This window comes from Pristis pectinata, chromosome 13, assembly GCF_009764475.1.
Source record: "Pristis pectinata isolate sPriPec2 chromosome 13, sPriPec2.1.pri, whole genome shotgun sequence".
Classification (NCBI taxonomy): Eukaryota; Metazoa; Chordata; class Chondrichthyes; order Rhinopristiformes; family Pristidae; genus Pristis; species Pristis pectinata.
The window spans coordinates 43,921,952-43,942,581 of NC_067417.1; the positions used below are offsets into that span (position 1 = coordinate 43,921,952).

At 39.8% G+C, this 20,630-nt stretch overlaps 1 protein-coding gene across 3 annotated transcripts in view; it reads left to right on the forward strand.

Annotated features, from left to right (window-relative positions):
* The first annotated feature begins 438 nt into the window (after positions 1–438).
* csnk2a2b (casein kinase 2, alpha prime polypeptide b) overlaps positions 439–20,630 on the forward strand; it is a 33,240-nt gene continuing 13,048 nt past the window's right edge. The window contains exons 1-5 of one of the 3 annotated variants that reach the window (XM_052028061.1): positions 439–1,014; positions 12,028–12,139; positions 18,369–18,470; positions 20,090–20,140; positions 20,306–20,365. In XM_052028061.1, the coding sequence (XP_051884021.1) occupies positions 911–1,014; positions 12,028–12,139; positions 18,369–18,470; positions 20,090–20,140; positions 20,306–20,365 (429 nt within the window). In that variant the 5' untranslated portion in view covers positions 439–910. The remainder of the gene's footprint in view (positions 1,015–12,027; positions 12,140–18,368; positions 18,471–20,089; positions 20,141–20,305; positions 20,366–20,630) is intronic. The other 2 variants (XR_007957334.1, XM_052028063.1) reach the window with 2 other exon arrangements.

Consider the following 20,630-nt stretch of genomic DNA (forward strand, 5'->3'; position numbering starts at 1 on the left):
ATCACATTTCCCTTATGACATGGAAGGAGGTCATTCAGCCCATCTAGTCTATGCTGGCTTTCAGTGTTCTAGGTCCCTTTTTATAATTGTGCCCTCTATACTGCGAGATGTGTATAATGTAAATCCACTTTAAAGACATACTCTCTGCTGTTACTTTTTAAATGACCATAAACAGATTCGTGTATCCACATTTACAAAGGGAACAATTTATGTAAAGCCGAAGGGCGGGGTAATGCTGGAACTGGTGGTCTTTGGTGGTATTCTGCTCGAAATGCATCCTTCAGCCTGAGGGGCAGCCGCCGCCGCCCAGGTACCCCTAGGGAGCGCTGCTCACCGTATCTGCAGCAGCGTATGGCGGCTTCAGTGTGACGCCATGAGGGGTCGCTGGCGTCGGCACTTTTACCAGGTGCCGCTAGGCAGCGCTGCCACCGGAGTGCCGCTCAGGCTCAGTGGGGCGCCGCTAGGAGCCGCTGTAGCCGGCGCCTGTCAGTCCCGGCGCTCGGTCTCTTCTCGCTGACACACCGGGCTTGTGACCGGTTTCTCTCGGCTGCTTCTGCTCCCCCGGTCCAACAGTTTCTTCCGCTGCGGGCCTCGCCCTGCCTCGGCATCGTTAGCCTCGGCCTCCGGACCGGCCCAACCCAACCCGCACTGTTACTCCCGCATTGCCTACCCTCCCCAACTGGGGCCCGCTCTCATTGCCCGGTCCTCTCCTACCTACCCCGCCCCGGGGAAGCTCTCGCTGGCTCCCCGGACCCCTTTGCTGAAGTTATCCCAGGTTATCCGCGGGTTGTGGCCGGGCCTGGCTCCTGATACTCGGTGTGTCCGGTGGCGGTGCAGCCTGTCTCTCACCCCCGCGGTATCCCGCTGGGGATTTCGCCCCCTTATCCCTGAGCTGAGCCCTGGCTCTGCCATGCCGGGTCCGGCTACCGGGAGCAGGGCCCGCGTGTATTCCGAGGTAAACAGCCTGAAACCCCGCGAGTACTGGGACTATGAGTTACACGTTCCTGAGTGGGGGTAAGAGACACGTATATAGTAATGAAGTTAATATAATTTGAATACTTTGACATCTATTTATAGGGTGATAGTCATCTATAGGATGGATTTATGCCGGTCTATATAAATGTAATAAGAACGTGCAGGGCAGATATGTGAAGTGTGAATAGGAATATGTGGAAATGTATGTTTTAAAAAATATAGGGTGGATTTATGTGATGTATGTTCCCAAAGGCATGAGCTCTTGGGCTATAAATGTTTAATTGTTAGAGCCTCTTGTGTAATAAACTGTGGCTAATTTCTGAATAAACTTCATCACATCATATGATTTCCACCCTTTGTTATGAACTGTCCCACATCATAAATCCATTTAAGTAGGTTGGTGTTAGCACTTGTTTTTACAGTCATTAATTTGAACCACACCCTTTTTATAAACTTCATACTTCTAAAAACCGGCTGTCCTACAGGTTATAAACAATTGCCTTTTGGTATTTGGGGTACCACTTGATTAGCTCACTTGCCTAAATAGTGACAAAGTTACATTAGAACTGAGTGGCAGTGTCAAGAATGTGAATTCAAAGTCAATATTCCAGAGATCGTTGCTTGGCTCATTGAGGCTTGGGAAAATAGCTTTAACACTTGGATGGGGTTTCTTCCGATGTGGTTTCACATAGTCCTGCAGGACTGTTAAGCAATGTATAAGGTATTCCTAGCTGGGCAAACAACAGAAAACTTAATATTGGTCTTTGTGATGCTCAGTCTTTATGCTCAGACTCTTGCCTACTTGGGCCTAAATAGCAGGCCCTGGGTGTTCATGATAACATTCTTTTTGGGGGAAGATATGGCAAGTACGTTGAGTACACCTAAATTGAAACACTCAATTTGGAGATTGACAGTGAATAGTGACTGCTTTCTATGCATGCTGGACACACAATTGACCAAAAAGAAGAAAAACTGCTATTTATATGAGATCTTTTGATATTCATTCCTGTGTGAGGTTGCACTTTTTTTCAATAGAACATTTGCTTTAGAGTTGGAATTTTAATAAGAAGAGCTGATCTTGTCAATTGATTGAAAAATACTTGCCAAGTCTTGTTACTGGGGAAAGAAAAGCAGGGTTAGACTAAGACAGGAGTTCCAGCAAAATTGCTTAGTCTTACTGCATAATCTAAAAGTATTCAAGGTGTTCCTGAGTTTTATAAGGTGAGGTGTTAAATATTAAATTTGTTTCTGTCATATAGATTTAAGATTTTTCTTCAGAATCAAAATGAAGATTGATCCCTGCATCATCAGTTGCTATGAAACATATTGTTTTCACGTCTCAGGCACGTTGCTTGCCCTTATTTACTCAAACACCTTGAAGTAACTGCAAGCAATGAAAACACACCCCTATTCAAATAATCTGAATTTGGGGGTGGGAAACCTCTGACTGAGGTGCTTGTCTCTAAAAAGGTTCTTGTGTCTGTTTTGATATCTGCCTGTAAAGAACAGTGTGGGGATCTATAAATCTTTCAGTAAAATATTTGCATGGAATTTGGGCAAATGTTGGGGCTATAGTATTCCAAGTCCTGCTCATCTGCCAGTGCTGATTTATTCTGCTCATTCTCTCAAAGCCCAGAATATTTTTTTATTTTTGTGGTTAATGTTTTTTTGCTGACCTTGCCCTTATAAGCTTTCCCTCTCTTCCCCCTCCACACTCTGCACACTTAGTTTGGTCTCTAATTCAGCTCCATACACCACATCGTTGGCATGCTATCTGGGCATCATGCTGTGGAATTCTATTCCTAAATTCTTCTGCTCCCTCAGGCCATATAATTATCTTTTGCTTTTTTTTGGCATGGAGTATTTGTGATCACATATTATAGTGCATTTTGATTTGCTTCCTGCTGTTAGAAAGGGGAGCAGTGAATTAAAGTCATTTTCTCCTCTACTTGTGACTCCCAGTAGCCTGTAACTAATTGGTGCAGGAGTGTGTGTTCCTGCTTCTTAGTCACTCGTCAAGTGATAGAATGCAAACTTGCCCAACGAGTATCGTATTTTACCCTGGGGTGGAGGTGCACCAATTAAATGAAAGCCTCTAAGGGAGAAGCCAGGAGATCTCGTAATAATAATAGACTCAACCTACCATGCCAAGTCCTGCAGAGAAGTGAACACAGAACTGGCAGAATTTTATGGTACCTTGCATAGCAGTAGAATATCAATTGAAGGTCATGTTGATAGAGTGATGACATTAGTGGGTCAATTTGCAGATAACCTGGAGTATTATTCAGTACTAGCCATTGAATCTCAAAGGCCTGAATCCCAGTTCTGAAATTAGGGTGAGAAAGAAGTATAATGTGAGAACCCAGTACAATTAGACTGTTGCAAGGAAAATAGTGGGAAAACGTTAAGCGTTCAGGAGTTGCCAGGATACTTTGTGCAATAGAAACTTTATCCTAGAGTGCAAGTTAAGCAACAACTGTAGGATGAGGGGACGTGGTATAAAATTGTAAAAGGCACTTTGGATTGTTGTCAAAGTGGAGGAATAAACTCTGGAATTATTTAAGAAGCATTTAGAGCTCTGGTATTCTAGGGAGAACTAGCTGGGCCAAAAGACGTCCCACTTTGTACTTTGACTCATTGGAGAAATGTAGCTAGCAGGAAAGATTATAGAACTTCAGAATTCAAGGAATATTAATGGTATACTGATAAGAGATTTCATAATATCTCATGAAAATAAAATAAGAACAAAAAAGATAAAATTGAAAATTGGGAGATGTTAAGAATCGCCCAGTGATGTTAATGGTAATTTGCTGTTGCATTTTGTCACAGTTTCTCTGTTGCAAATTTTTGGCAGGATGTAAAGAAAAATTAAAGTAAACACAAAACTTTGCCACATTATAAGAAACCAAAAGATGAATGACCCATTCTATTTGGTGGTAATGAGAAAGAACTGTCAGCCAGGACAACAGTTTCTCCACATCTGGAACCCTGAGAATCCTTTATCTACTGGAAAGGCTTGGTTTAAACTTTGTATTAAACTTCAAATTAGCATTAAAGTTGAATGTCACCTGATGTCTTCGTATCTGTAAATAGCACCTCACTCAGAAATTACAGTTCAGCTCTAAGTGTTTAAGGACTTGCACACCACAGTATGGATAATGGTGATGAATACAATGAAAAAATAATTTTAAACTGCAGATGCTGGAAATTCAACGTAAAACAGAAAATGCTGGGAATACTCAGCAGGCCAGGCTGCACCTCTATTTGAATTAACATTTAGGCCAAAGACCTCAGGGTTCTGACAGTCTTCGACCTACAATGTTAACTCAGTTTCTCTTCCCACAGGTGCAGCCTGACCTGAGTATTTCCAGCATTTTCTGTTTTGCATTGAATTTCTAGTACATGCAGTTTAATTTTTTTTCATTGTATTCCTCACCATTATCCATACTGTGGTGTGCCATTCCTTAAACACTTAAAGAGCTGAACTGTAATTTCTGAGTGAGATACTATTTACAGATACCAAGACATCAGGTGGCATTCAACTTTAATGCTAATTTGAACCACAGGGCTTTTCCAATTCAATTAGATTACTTGGATACAATTTTGTAGAATTAAGTTTGGTAATATTAAAAATGATCTTTTGTACTAATGCTGCTTTAAGACGGTAAAAGCAGAATGCTGCAAAGAACTGCAGATGCTGAAAAGTCTGAAATAAAAACAATTGTTGGAAATCCCCAGCAGTTCACAGTAGCATTTGTGAAGTGAAAAATAAAAATGTTTTAGGCTGATGATTTATTGTCAGTTAAAAGGAAGCTCACTTTGCAATATTTGTTCTAAATGCAGATCTATAGATTTTTGGTCATTAAGGAATTCTTGGAGTATGGGGATTGTGCTGGAAAATGCTGCTGAGGTAGAAAATCAGTCATGACCTTGATGACAGAGCAAGCTCAAACTATTAAACACTGAGTGGACCTTTGCAACATCTCCCAAGTTTTCATGTTCCTGTTTTTTTGTGTTCTTAAAGTTGATATGCAAGAGACTTTTGACTAGGCTTCATGGTTCTGTAGTTTGAAGACTGCACTCTGAACAACAGAAAGCTCCCTTGAGGGAATTTATAAAATGTATGCAGAGTAATTCCCCCATAGAGTTCCTAGTTTCTAAAAGCACAACTGCTGAACAGCTGTAGGAAAGGAGGGTGTGATGCAATCACATGCTCCAGTGACATTTACTGTCACAGTGGCTTGCAATAATTACAAAGAAAGGGGTTTAGAAATTGGAGGCAGAATGCCTTTAGATCTGGTTTTATTGTCCTGATTAAAATGAAAAGCCTTGGATGTGGGCACTAGGTAGTCAAGTGATGGGAAAAGTGTAATTGAGATGTTTCATGTGGAATAAACTGCAAATATTGGTACAGGCATGCCAGAGTTTTTGGCAAACAGTTACAGAAAAACTTTCATGGTTGCAACAGGTTTTTAATAAATATTAATAAAGCAAGCAGTACAGAAAAAATTATGGATTTGAGAATTATCCAGGTGCTATGCACACAACTTGAGTCCTGTTCCCAACAGATGGAAGAAAAACTGGTGGCCTGTCGGCTACACTAGGCTCCACAGAACTTGGTTTTAAAAACTTTTATAACCTCTGCTTGTTCACTAGTTTTCTTGTATCAGCTGAGCTGTTAGGCAAACTGGCCACTTCAATTTGCACTTTCAGAAAAAGAAGAAAAACTGAGAAATTTAAATGACTTTTAGTCTCATTAGGAAGCAATAAAATGTTTAGTCAATTTAACAAATCATAAGGGGTACTTCTGGGCAATGCAAGTATCCTTTATCATACTGTGAGAACTGGAAATTTGGCCTTCCCTTCTAAGGAACAATAAGATGCAGCTTTCGTTTGTGGGGAAACAGGATATTCGCTTTTACAAAGTTGCTGCTGAGCTAATCGCAGCCCCCCAAGCCAGACTATGTAATATTTTTTTAAATGTTATTGTGCTTTCTAAGATAGGGAATATTGGAATTGATGAAAGAAACACTAGGCACTAGTTAATGCCAACACAATAATCCCCATCGTGTGCATTTTCATTTGCCATTCCATGGGTCAATTAAATTGAAAATGCCCATTTTTTTTCCCTGTGTTAATGTAGCCTACTTCTATTCTGCCTGGTTCATCAGTAAAATCTGTTGAATCTAGTCTGAGTACTAGGTTATTTTGACTGGATCTCACCTACTCTCCATAAACTTGAGCATATTTAAAACCTTGTTATCTTAACCTGCACCATCCCATTCCCTGTGCTTGTTGACCTAGAATGATTCCTGAGTAACCAGCAACATGGTGTTAAAATTCTCAGCCTCGTCTTCAAATCCTTCCATTTCTATGTAATCTCATCTAGCCTTTCATCCCTTGGAGGACTCTTCATTCCTCCATCTTTGCCTTACCTAACACTCTGAACTTCTATTTGTAAACATCTCCCCTTCTCTTCTTAGACCCTACTTAAAACTTGCCTTTGTCAACACTTTGTCACCTGTTCTAATATCTGCTTGAGCTATTTGCAGAGTTAGGGTTGCTATACAAAAGCAAGTTACTGTTTATCTTCAAATGGTAAAATAGTAAAGTAACAGAATTCATTTCGATTACACTGGACCAGAAATTCTGTTACCTTGAGGGTCTTCAGATCAGGATGAAATGGTTAATGTTAAAGGCATTGTATTACTGTCATTTGTGAGCTTTGAGACCGCCAAGATGGGTACTTTAATCATGTGGGCCCATGTCAGTAACTGATTTGAAATTAACCCAAACTTACATCGTGCAGGTTTGATGCTTGCACATTAGTTGGTACACAGTCTGCCATCTCAAATTCAATGGACAGTGCACTTGTGCACTTATTAGTAGCAACAGTTCTTAAAGTCCTTTGTCAGCATTTCTGCTGCATAGTACAAGGAATCACACGTTCTTGCCTTGACTTTGTTGCTGTGTGCTTCAAGGACCTGGAGATTAGAGTTATAAGTTTAGTGGAGCATAAATAGTTTTTAGTGTCGAGTATGTGACTGGAATATTCATGATCTGCAGCAGACTTTTTCTCCATCCCGTCTCATAAGAAGTTTTTTTAAATAAACTCCTTTTGATGAACAATACAGACATTCTCTTTTCTCCTTCACCACCGCCCCCCCCCCCCCCAAACCCCATGGAAGCAAAACAATACTCTGCTAGCAATATCAATATTCTGTTTACACGCAGATTTTATTTTTGTTCACGGTTGTCTGCATCCTCCTTAAGTCCCTCTCTAATAAATTGAATTATGATTATTGGACCCAACAGTTCTAAGGCACCAGTTCCAAGGGCCATTCATTTTGTTCACAGGTAGTGTTTATGATCATTTTGACAGAAGAAAATATAATCTGCCTCCAGTCCTCCTGGATCTTTGGACTGTGGTCAATGACTAGCAGTCACAAATAGGAGTCTGGCTTAATTTTTTTTCTGTTTGTAATCCAAAGCGTAATGGTAATTACTGTGTTCAGTCTGCTGCCTGAGATCTCATAAGACGTGTACTATTGCACTAGAAAAGGCTGTGTTTTCTGGTTTTGAAAGTTCTACCTTAAGATCCTCCATGAATGTATGGAGTAGTCTCTTCTGTTTAAAAGTGAAGATAGTTGAGGGATACAAAGTTCTCTGAAACATGAGGGCTTTAAAAAGTAATGTGCAGTAACCATCTGTATTAGTTCTACTTCATTTTACACTTATGAAATACTCTAGTATACCCATAGCAATGAATGTAGGTTTTAGATTGCCTTGTTCTGTTGCCCTGCATTGAAACCCTGCCTGACTGAGGTTGTGTCAATCCTCAATCTACCAGTATTTGTTTTCCTTTTTATTCTCTCTGTGCATGCCAGCATATGAATTCAGAGCAGCAGTTCATGGCTGATCTAACTGTAACCCCATCTCCTCCACAATCCTGCCCATCTACAGTAAGCTTTCACCCCTTTGCTTATTGAGGATCAGTTTTGTCTCTGCTTTAAAATATTCAAAGACTCAACTTCCACCTTTGAGGAAGAGAGTTCCAAAGACTCATGACCCTCAGTGAAAAGAAATTGCCTCACCTGTCTTAAACATGTTCTACTTCAGCTGTAATGGTAGGTAGTGATGTCAATATGGTATCAATTCTATTGCAGATGCAGCATTCATTTGCCTGCAAGTTGACTTTGATAAAGGTTACTGAATTTTGGAAATTGAGCTTATTATGGACCTGGATTTAGTAGCTACTGAGTTTTGGATTTGAAAATGTGTACAACTTGTTTGCATTGGTCCAAATCTTGCTGGAATAGAGTATTTTGGAATAGTTTTCCCCATTAAGCTTTTCCTGCACCAATTAGCTTGAAAAATTTGCTCTGTTAATTGCTGATAATTCAAGTTGATAATTGGGCAGCAAAGATGAAATGCATCTGGGCCCTTGGTGAATGAGAGAATTAACAATGTATCTCTTTGAGAAAAGGAGAATGGAGAAAAGTCAATCAGAGACTCATTTGAATTGGAAAGAGACGTAAAAGGAAAAAACGGGTTGAGAGAGAGAAGAAAGACAATAAGAAAAATACATTAAATCTTTATGAAAACCGGAGGATTTAATTGTCATGAATTATAGGTTATGCTTTGTTACATACCAGCTGTAATTTATTGCAATAAATTTAATGCTCAAATCTATTAAATTATTTTTTTAAGTTCAGGGTGAGGCAAGAAGTGGAGTATTTTAAATTTATCAGCAAATTGATAGAAATTTACAACTTTGCCACAATGCAAGTTGTCGTCATAAGTTTGCTAATTTGTGTATTAATATTTTTCCAGCAAGATTTAGTCCATTTTATTATTAACTGAAGCCTGGAGAATCCTTTCCCCTTCCTAGCTTTTCCTCACTTCAATTAGTCCATAACTCAGTCTACTTATCACAGTTACTAATGACCAATAACATGATTTGAAACCAAAGAGAATAATTACCATTAGCTAATGTGTAGGGACCCCTGTGTCCAAATATGCAGCACAGTCACTGAGTTCCAAATATCAGTGTTGCTATTAGACAGTGAGATTGTTGGAAAGAGCTCCTTGGTCACATTTATGATCGCTCAATAACTTGGTTTTTAAAAAAATGATATCTTATAAATGGATGTAATTTATATTTCGGTGTAGCATTTTTGCCTCGGGTTGGGGCTCAAGTCCTTGGGTGCAGAGTCTTGGCTGATGTTCAGAGGTGCCATTTTTCTGATGAATATAAAAGTAGGATTAGCCTGGTTGGCAAATTTGAGTCTGCTCTGCTACTCAACAAGATCATGGCTGATCTTCTACCTCAACACCATTTTCTTGCCTTCTACCCATATCCATATATTCCTACAATATCCAGAGATCTATCATCCAGTTTAGTATGAAATTAATGTACAGCACTCTGGGTCAAAAGTTCCAAAGATTCGCAACACTGAAGAAATTTCTGTTCCTCTCAATCCAAAGTGGGTTTTCTTTGAGATGGTAACACCCCCCACTCCAACCCTCAACCACTAGTTCCAGACTCTGTAGCCAAGGGAAGCAAGCTCCATCCATCTATCCTGTTAAGCATCCAGCAATTTTGTATGTTTTGATGAAGTTACTTCTGAACTCCAGAGAATAGAAATAGCAAATCAATCTCTTGGTAGATTGTACATCTCAGTGAGTCGCCAAGTCACCATTGCATTCCTAGTGAAGCATATTTATTCTTTTTATCCCCCACCATTTCCCCCAGGAATGGAGACCAGAAATGAAGTATCAAAGCAAGGCCTCATCTTCCCTTGTAGATGGGCATAAGGTTACATAGCATAATTCCAAAAAACAAGGTGGCAATATTCTTTCAGGTGCTTCAGTCAATATTTATCATTTCACCAATGTACAAAAACATTGTTCATTGTCATCTTGCCATGTGTAAGTTGTTTGCTCTACTTTCTGTGTTACTGTGGGACTACAAATGTGCTCATTGGTGATGAAGTGTCTTCATTTTACAAGGGCTACATAAGTAAAACTTTTAAGTACATGTGGCTTTTCATGATCAGTCATGTAAACAAAATAACCCTGATTTTTGTCAGAATTGTCTGGAGCCAAAAATGATCAAAAGTTTCCTCCAAAGTTTTGGAAAACTGAACAAAGTCTTTTGGGCTTATAAAAGCAAAATTTTCTTCAGGAGTCAAATAAACACTTTCAGGAATGAGCATTGAAAGACAGTGCGGACTCCTTTTGAAGTAGGCTTGCATTGTTCTGTATAGGAGGAGATTTGTTCTTGCAAAGACTTGTTTTTCACTGTAACTTTAGCACAGAAGTGAAGTATGTTTCCCTTTCGTAGATTGGCTCTGCTGTAATGGGAAGTAAGTGGACGGTGAGGTACAATATTGTGGTGAGAAAGGTCGAGAGAATAATTGGTGTAATGGCACAGGCTTCCTTGAGTATAATTTCACTCTGATATTTTGCCTGTTATTGAAGATGTTGGGTGATGGAGTTCATTGGAAGGTGAGCTTTTTGGGTTTAGATGAGAATCATACTTTCTGATATTCTGCCATCTGCACTCAATGATTTTGCTCAGCATATGTCCAAGATGTCAGTTATTTTACACATTTTTTGGAGCAACCTTAAGGGACTGATACAAAGTTTGTACATTAAATTCATACAAGCTGGGATTTGTTAGGGCTGTGTCCATATGTTACACTACAGAATGTCAAAACAAAGCTAATCTCTTTCCTGCTTGTTTTAAGCTTTTGATTACTTCAACCCTAGGTGTTATTTCTAGAATAGGCAGATGTTTTTTTTGTTAAGCCTTATTTCTCTCTGAGGGAGACGTGTTGCAAGATGTGTGCTCTTTCTATGAGAAATGTACATTACCCAGCTGGAGTAATTCCTGGATTTTTTTTCTCCACACAAGCAAGTTATTGTCCTAGGTTCACAATGTGGAGCTCACTTACAAGGGGAGCATGGAAGCTGATTTTTTGGCACTATATAATCCACTCTAGTATGCCACAAGTCTTAAAAGCCTGGTAGAAGCATGAGGCAGGAGAGACATTGTTTGATGATTAGAGGAGAAGCTTGCCACCCTTCCTGGATTAGCGTAATCCCAAAACTACAGCAAGTATTTTAGACAGTTTGCTAAATAATGTTTCGGTGGAGGTGGGTGATAAATAGAAGTGAAGGTCCTCTGCTGTCCATGGGCCCTCACGCATTAGAGCTGTGGTCCATCGACACGGTAGAAAATATTTCACGTTTGAGTGCAATTATTTGAGAATTCCATGCGTCTTTGAGTGTTCCAGTGCAGTGCAGTTGATGGTTTCAGCCCAGAGGCAGAAAAGGTGGAACAAACAAACAATTCCAGCAGGTCAGGGCCCACCGATCCATTTAAAATCTTTTAAAATAAATTCCAAAATGGGAGCAGGAGAAACCTCTTAACACATCTTTGAGAGGTTGTATAGTTTACTTCTGTGATTATTTGAGCTAGACGCAATGTCAACATTCAAAGTTATGCTGGATCAGTTAAGGGAGAATGGTGGGGAGGGGAGGTGATTGTGGGGAGAAGGAATGTAGGAAGAAGATGGGCAAATTTAGCTGGAATTGTTTGCTCCCTTGGGTAGAATTAAATATCTATTGTAATGTGCAAATCACACAGGTCTTTTTCTAAACTCTTCAGTGGTCTTTCTAATACCCTATTTGGGTTGTGACAGATGCCAACTTCACCTTACTACTGTTCCTTTATGGTTACTTGTGTGTTAATCTCCAAGGTGAGTGCCCTTTGCAATGAAACTAGGCTGGTGGGGTAAGACTGCATTTCTTTGGAATGGGAGAAGTGTTGCTGCATGCTCAGAGTAAAGGTGGGTGGGCAGGGTGAGGTGGTGGTAGGTGGGGGCAGGAGCATGGGAGCACTGAATTGTAGACCAAAAGCATTAGTTGCTGAATACTGTCCCTTGTTACATTTGACTAATCAACCATGAGTAGAGATTGACAAATGCACAGCATGTTGCAGGCATTCAAAGAATAAAATGTGTTTATCCTTTTGCTTTGCTACAGTAACCAGGATGATTACCAGTTGGTGCGAAAACTTGGCCGTGGGAAATACAGTGAAGTGTTTGAGGCTATTAACATAACAAACAATGAGAAAACGGTTGTCAAAATACTGAAGGTGAGCATCAGCTTTTTATGTTCAGTTCCTCTTTGCTGACCTTGTGTTCCAGTATTATAGACTGTAGGACATTCTGGTATATGTTGCTTCCTTGATTGTTGCTCTTTAAATCCTCAGATCTACCCTAATCTATTTATTACATAGATCTATAGAACGTGGAACAGTACAGCACAAGAACAGGCCATTCAGCCCACAATGTTGTGCTGAACCAATTACATTAGTAATAAAAAGCCCAATTAAACTAGAACGCTATCAGATCTCCCCTCAGCCGCTCCAGAGAAAATAACCCAAGTTTGTCTAACTTATCCTCATAGCACGTGCCCTCTAATCCAGGTAGCATCTTGGTAAACCTGTTCTGCACCCTCTCCAAAGCCTCAACATCCTTCCTATAATGGGACAACCGTGCAATCCTCCAGATGCAGCCTAACTAGAGTTTTATAAAGCTGCGGCATAACTTCCTGACTCTTGAACTCAATCCCTCGACTAATAAAGGCAAGCGTGCCATATGCCGCCTTTCCAACCCTATCAACCTGTGTAGCTACTTTCAGGGAGCTATGAACTTGGACCCCAAGATCCCTCTGTTCATCAACACTGTTAAGGGTCTTGCGATTAACAGTGTACTGTCACTTTACATTTGGTCTCCCAAGGTGCAACACTTCACATTTGGCCGGGTTGAACTCCATCTGTCATTTCTCCGCCCATATCTCCAACTGATCTATATCCCGCCGTATCCTTTGCCAGTCTTCTACGCTATCCACTACACTACCAAACTTCATATCATCTGCAAACTTACTATCCCACCTATGTACTCTGGGTTTGGAGGCTGGATGGTGCTGAATTTTGTTTAACTCAGACGCTTGGACCCAATCTAAGGAGAACCGTTAGAATAAATATCCCTTGCTTGCATGATTTTTATTTGGAACAAACCTAGTAGCAGTTTAGTTCACAGTGCCATGCACTCTGTGCTTTGGATCAAATTGATTTTAAATCGATATAAAATAAATAGAAGTGGGAACTGGTATCCAAACCACTGTGTGTATTCAACTGTTCACTCGATTGTGATTAACATGCTACCATTTCTGCCACTATTTTGCTATTCCTTATCCCTTAATTCTGCTGGAGTCCCAAGTTTCTCCATCTTTAGTTTTAAATAAGCTCAACAACCAAGCAGCTACAATACAGTGAGGCAGAAAATGCCAAAGATTTGCATTCCTCAAGCAAAGGAAATTGCTCTATCTGACTTAAGAGGCCAACCCTTTTCCTGTGACGGTCTCCAAGTTGTAGATGCTACAGTCTAAGGAAACAAGCTTTTGCATCCACCTTCTCAATCTTGGATATCCAGCTCTTATTCTCTGAAACCATTTGTCTTTCTAATTGCTTGTTGTACCTGAATATTATGTATGTTTTAAGGACTAGCTCATCAGGTTCCCTCTGGTTATCAACATAGTTTTTCTGTTCTTCTGTCCAAACTGAATAGCCTCCCATTTTCCCAGGTTATTTCACTTTCTATTGTATTTCCCACTTGATTAGATTGTTTATATCCCTTTGTCCTCGTAGTCCACTTTACCACTGGCCTTGTATCATCAGCAGACCTGGAAATACTGAAATTTTCACCTAAGTCATCGGGTAACTGATATTTGAATTGGAACAAAGTCTCAAATTTTGGCAGAGTAGCTAAGTGAGATTTTATTCTGTATAGGACACAGGGATGGTTGACAACGACACCAATCCATTGGAAAGTATTGGGTTTGTTTTCTTGAAGATTCAAACTCTATCCATAAAATGAAACCTCTGTTTCTGAATAATTATTGGAGGATGAAATGGGGGCAACAGAAAATTTTCAGTACTTTAATCATCGTGTAATGATAACAATTATATCAGTTGGTAGGGCAGAAAGGAACACCATGACTGGTATTGTAGGCCCAAACTGAAGAGGCAAAGGGACAGAATTGTTTTGGTTGCCTTGTGTGCAGTATGAACGAGTGCTGTATTGAGCTCTGGTTTGATCCTTTCTTTGCCCCTGAGTGTTTAGCCTGTTGACATTCACTTGTGAAGGTTCACATGATTGAGGGGTGTTAGGTAGTAGAGAGCATCAGTCACCCATGGAGCCATCCCACAGTGAACAGTTGACTCCATCAGAAGAATGTTTTTCAAATGATTCTAGGATGCAGAATAAATGTGGAGTGGCATTGGGTAAGATGGTATGCACTGTAGCAGGTTAATTGAGATCTCAGTGGGAAGTCATTTAAATTGGCAATGCACTAAACCATTTAAAGATCCTAGTGATTGGGTTCACAGTTAAATGAAAGATCATAAGGAAAAGATAATGCTGTTTACTTCAGGTTACCAGTTCATATCATTTCAAACAATCCAACATTGGTATTGTATCTTTTTAATTTTTGTTTACTTGGCATTTTGTGTTCTTTGTGAGGGGAAAAGAATTGTGTGTTATCTTAGAATTTAAGTGTCTGATTTAATTGAAGCAGCTCCACAGATCCAAAATGGTACCAGGGAATCGAGTGTATGCAAAGGAACATGATGAGAATAGAATTCATATGATTTTTTTTCCTCAACTAAATCCATTCTTCAAATATCCCAGTTAAATTATAGCAGGAAAAATAGGCATTTTGGCACCATTTTGTCCATTGGTGGTCTGTCAAGCATATTTTAACTGGCCTTGAAGTAATGCCAGGAAGCTTGGAGCTGTAAAATGAGGCAAGATTGGGGTTCAGTGCAATAGTTGTAACTACTGTCTGTAAATCTAACCTAACTAGATGCCATCTATGTTTCACTTGAACGATTCTTGGACCAATAGTTTCAATAAAGTAGAAGATCTCATTAGAGATGATTTGTTTATTATATTTTCTTCCAACTTAGAAGGAGGCCATTTGGCCCATCACAACTGTTGTCTATTGGAGCACTCCCATCAGTCCTTTCTCCTCATTTCCATGTAACCTATTCTCTCATGCAGCTGTATGCACTGAGTGAGTAACCTCTGTGGCTGAAATCTGTTGCCATCTGTTGCTGATTGAGTCAGCACCATTTTCTGTGACTTAGACTTGTCCAAGAGTCTTGGACTTACTGAGTTTTAAAGATGAGTTCAAGATGAGTAGAGATCTTTATCATGAATATTTAATTCTAATCACCTTTTTACAAAAACAAATGGGTCTATATATTTCACCGCTGTGGCATTGAACACAATCTTGACTGCAGTTTACTGGTATTAAATACTATGGAAATTGGTACATTAGTCAGATATGAAGTGGTTGACAATTGGTATTAAAATCATTGCAGCTGGAAGTAGCTGGTTTGCTTGCATCAGTCTGATTTAGCACCCCTAGCACTAGCCTAGTTGAATCATTTTCAGCTTCCTCATTGTAATTACTCTGTACTTTGTACATTATAGGAACTGGCTTTTTGTCTTCAGCTGATTGTTTATTAACACTGTCACCATAGCATCATTTTAGAAAATGTACATGGAGATGTGCCCTTCTTTCACCAGGAAGCCACAGAATTCATTATATGCACCCATCTAATCTCAGCAATGTTATACAAACAGAAATTATTAACTACTCCTTGAATTATTGTGATATTTTAATTGCATGAGCCTTCCAGGGATCAGCAGGACAGCTGAAATAACTGCAATCCCGGTTCACAAAGATGTGGTACAGCTGTGTGGAGTTGGGTAATCCATATAATCATGGACATGCTCTGTATCTGATTGCAGGAACAGCAGCCTGGCTCCAGTGACAACCAATAGTCTAAGCCCAGTGATAGCAGATTACCACTAGTGTGAAGAAATTTCTTCTCATCTACCCTAAATGAGCAGGTCTTTATTTCAAGTGTTCCATTGCCCTAGACACCCTGCCAGGGGAAATGTTAACTCTGAACCTCCCCTTCAGACCCCATGAGAATTTTGTTCATCTTAATGAGATCACCTCTCATTCTTTTAAACCCTCAAGTATAGACTCAGTCAATTTAATCTCCTTGTGTGACAAACCTTCGAGGAATCCCTCTATTGCAATATCTTTCTTTAGCTTCATTATTGCTTGGTATACCGACATGTTAACTTTCCAGATGAATCGTGTACAAGGACACCCAGGTCCTCTGCACACCAACATCTCGTGTCTTGTTTCCTCAGTGTGATTTTTTTTCCCTACTTCATTCAGTAAGAAACTTGCATTGACATCTGCTAATGTTTACATATCCGTAGAAGCTTTATATTTTTTTGTTAGCTTCTGCTTCTTTTATTCTGTGTTATCTTTAACATCTTCAAGAGGCGGAGCCTCAAGAAGGTGGCATCCATCATTAAGGACCCTCACCATCCTGGACATGCCCTCTTTGCGTTACTGTCATCAGGGAGGAGGTACAGGAGGCTGAAGACCCATGCTGGTTTTAGGAACAGCTTCTTCCTCTCCACCATCAGATATCTGAATGGTCCTCTTTTGTACTATTTAATTATTTTGTAACTTGTAATTTTTACGTCTTGCACTGTGCTGCTGCCACAAAACAACAAATTTCACAACGTATGTCAGTGATGATAAACCCAATTCTGATTTTGTGTGTGTGTTTGTTTATTGGTGCTCTGAATTCTGAAATCTCCCAATCCTTGAGCTTGCTGCTGTCTTTGGCAACATTCTAAACCTTTTCCTCTTAATCTAGTACAGTCTTTAACTTCTGATTGTCCCCACTATCTCCTTTTTTTTTACCCCCTCTTTGGGGTTTTTGTCCCTTAAAGGGGATTTGTAAACTAACATATTAATTCTTAAACTGTTAGCCATTGCTTGTTTACTATAATTTTTAAATGTAAATTCCCAATCTACAGTGACCAACTCACACCTTTGTAGTTTGCATTGTTCAGACTTAAGAAACAAATTTTAGATTGAACTAATTGTTTTGTGCTCGTGATCGTTGCTCCATTAAGACCCCTTAATTACCAGATTATCAATTAACCCTTTCTTATTGCACAATACTAAAGATAAAATGGCCTGCTCTAGTATTGGTTCTTCAATATGCTGATCAAGAATATCATTCCTTTATATTCTCTAATTTCATTGAGGCTAATTTGGTTTGCCCAAACCCTATATTAGAGTGAGGAGTTCCTTATTATTACCCTTGTTACATCCACCACTAATTTCATGGTTACACTATGTCCTGCAATACAGGTACTGTCAGTTGAGGAAGGAGGGGAAGGCATGGCCCATTTCCAACTCCCAGCAATGTTCCTTTCTCTCTTTTTTTCTCCCCCCCACTCCCCATTCTTTCTTAGTTACACTTAAGTTGTGTGTACTTGTTTTTCTGAGCTAAGGTTCTTCCTTTCTGCTGCCTTCACCCCATTTGTTAATTTTGGAGCCACCTCTCTTCTATCGGTTCTAAAAGTTAACACTCCGGAATATTGAATTCCCAGCCATGATCAATTTGCAACCAAATCCATACAATCATGTTTATTTCTGTTTGAGATATTACTTCACCTATCTTGGCAGGAATACTGTGTGTGCATTCAGATAAAGAGCCTTGTTTTTCAATTTACCGTCATTCCCTGCCCTGACTCCAGTTGAAAGTATGCTCTTGTGTCTATAGATGTTGCTCCTGATAGATTCTGGTTATCATTACCATTTTGCTACTCTGCACTGTTTGCCTTTTCTGACTTTTTAAACTTCCCCTCACCAGAGCCCCAGTCCTTGCTATTTAAAGTTTTATCTACAGCTCTCATTTGAGTTGCTGGGACACTAGCCACATCCAGATTCAAGTGAAGCCCATCCCAATGGAATAGCACCCACTTCTACACCAGTCTTTGAGCTATATTCATTTCTCTCATCTTACTTGTGCTATACCAATTTACACAAGTGCAGAATTGATCCATGATTGTGCTTGATTGTACAGAGTTCATATAGAGCCTTTTTTGAGAAGGACAGTGTGACAGATTTATAAGTTACTCTAGGTGAAAAGAATAAATTGTGCCAGACCTGTCAGTTGTACCACATAACAGTCAGCAATGTTCCACGTTGCTTTGCTTCCTCTAGGTTTATGTGAATACACGATAGGGTTTGAAATACGAAAGTAAGGAATGTGGAGACTTTCAGTTATTTGAACCTTGTTCAGTGACTCAGCAAGGTTACAGAATTTATCTCTGCAAGAATATCAGTATCTGCCTTCTGAGTCATTCCAAGCCTGCATGTTATCCTCCTGGTGGAACGGGATTGTTTTCAACAATTTTATCATCTTGCAGCCTGTGAAAAAGAAGAAAATAAAACGCGAAATCAAGATACTGGAAAACCTCCGTGGGGGTCCCAACATCATCAAGCTGCTAGATGTGGTAAAGGACCCTGTGGTGAGTAACTGCATTGACATGTTCTCCAGATTAAAAGTAAACCTTGCATCCAGCTTTAAGGAAGTGCACATTTGCTGAGGTTAGCTTGGCTCAGTTAATAGTGCACTTGCACATTATTTTTTTTAGCTTTGAGGCACTCCCACGACAGTACTCAATCACATTATCTGAGCTGAAATTCTGAAGCAGTACTACGACAGTGCTGACTTGTCAGATGCACCTTTATTTGGTAAGGTGTTAAACTGGGAACCTAGATCCTGGCTTAGTTCAGATGGATATTGAGGATCCTTTGGAGATAGCCAAAAGTACATAGGATTTTCACTTGTCATTCCCTCTCAATTAACCCCATCAAAAACAAATTAGCTAATCTTATCATTGTTGGTGTGTATAAAAGCTACCATATTGGATCATATAAAAATATTACATATGTTAATTACTGAGTGAAGTGATTTACGGAGATAAGATACTATAGCTTAATGTCTTATTGGTTCCAGGATTACATTTTTTGAATTTGTTCAATCTCTCAAGGTCTAATTTTATTGTTTTATGTGCACTGACTTCACTATACAGTGCTAATAGCATTTGTAAGGTGTTCAGGGAAATGTTGAGTTCAACGTGGTGTGATTACTTAGAGTACAAGCCATGTTGTTGCCTTTGATAAAATCCACTACTCTTGCACCATCACTTTCTACTGTGGCTTCCACCTGACAGCTACCCCATTGGCTGGCAAGTAATGTATTACCAGAAAAACGACAGTCTGCAATGATGTGAGCCCTTTTAAAGAAGACAGACCCCAAAATACTAGTATGCATACAATAAACTAGAACTATAAATGATTATAAATCCCCAGTGTGCTCTTTGAATACAGCCCCCCCCCCCCCTTTCCCTATACACCCATATTCTGCCCTTCACTAATTTTCCCTTCAAGTGAGGGGGAAAAAAAATACTTCTGTGACCTGGATTAAAGGATCTCTTCAATCCAACTATTCGACAGGAGTTGTTGCAGACCAACTTGATTGTTTGGTGGAACGTGGTTGAAACTGAGGGATGAGTATTGTCTGCATTTTTCTTCCCCCTTCCAAGTCATGATTTCTGTAATTTCTTCTAAACTTGTTAATATTCTGGAACAGGATGATGCATAATTTTTTATATATATAATGCAGCATAATGCTTAAATGACCATTCAGGTAAGTTTTGGCCATGGCTGAGAGGTGGTAAAGGAAGCTGGTGCTAAGGATGGAGCACAGCTTTTATGCAGTAGCAAGGAAGAGTTGTCTTGATTGTTCTTTGGTGTTAGTTGGCGGCTAGTTTGAGAATAGAATGAAGAATTACAGAATCCTGGGAGTTGGTGAAGCTTGTCTGGTTGAGAGAGTTCCTTGTGCAATCCATTAAATGGAGAAGGCCATTGGCTTAACAAGGGAACAACCTCAATGTGACATTATGGAAATATATTTTTAACCTTCACTTCACAGTGGTTAACGTTGGCTACTGTGACTTTACAAATCTTATTGGCTGCAGCATTTCCTGTTGACTATTTGTGGTAGATAACAAAGTTAAGATTCCTGGCACTTTGTGACATCAGCTCTGAGCTGTATCTTACAGTGATTTTGTTCTTTCCACAGTCGAGGACTCCGGCTCTTGTTTTTGAGCACATTGATAACACTGATTTCAAGGTGAGCTTGTAGATTTCTGTATACATAATCAGAGCAGTTATTGTATTCACTGATACTGTTTGATCCATTATTCTTGTGTACAGCTTTTACTCACACATGCTGAATTTTCCTCCAATCCCACCCTACCACCCTTCCTGCCACCCTTTTTTCCCTCTCTTTGTCTAGCAACTGTATCAGATCTTGGTGGATTATGACATCCGGTTCTACATGTATGAAATTCTCAAGGTGAGTTAGAAGCCATAAGTTCTTCCAGCTAATCAATTAAATGGTGTTTATTGATTCTGTATTCTAGCTTTCTGCTTTTGTTCCCTTTTAGGTCATCCCCGCTGTGTCAGTGCCCTCCCCACCACCATCACCATTCACAGATGATTCTTTGGCAGGAAATAATTTTGTACAGAGACTGGCGTGGGCCCCAGGCTCCTCCCACACCAATGTTTGCATCACTTGGTGGGTGTCCAACTAGTGATTGACATTCAAGTGGTGGCAGGCC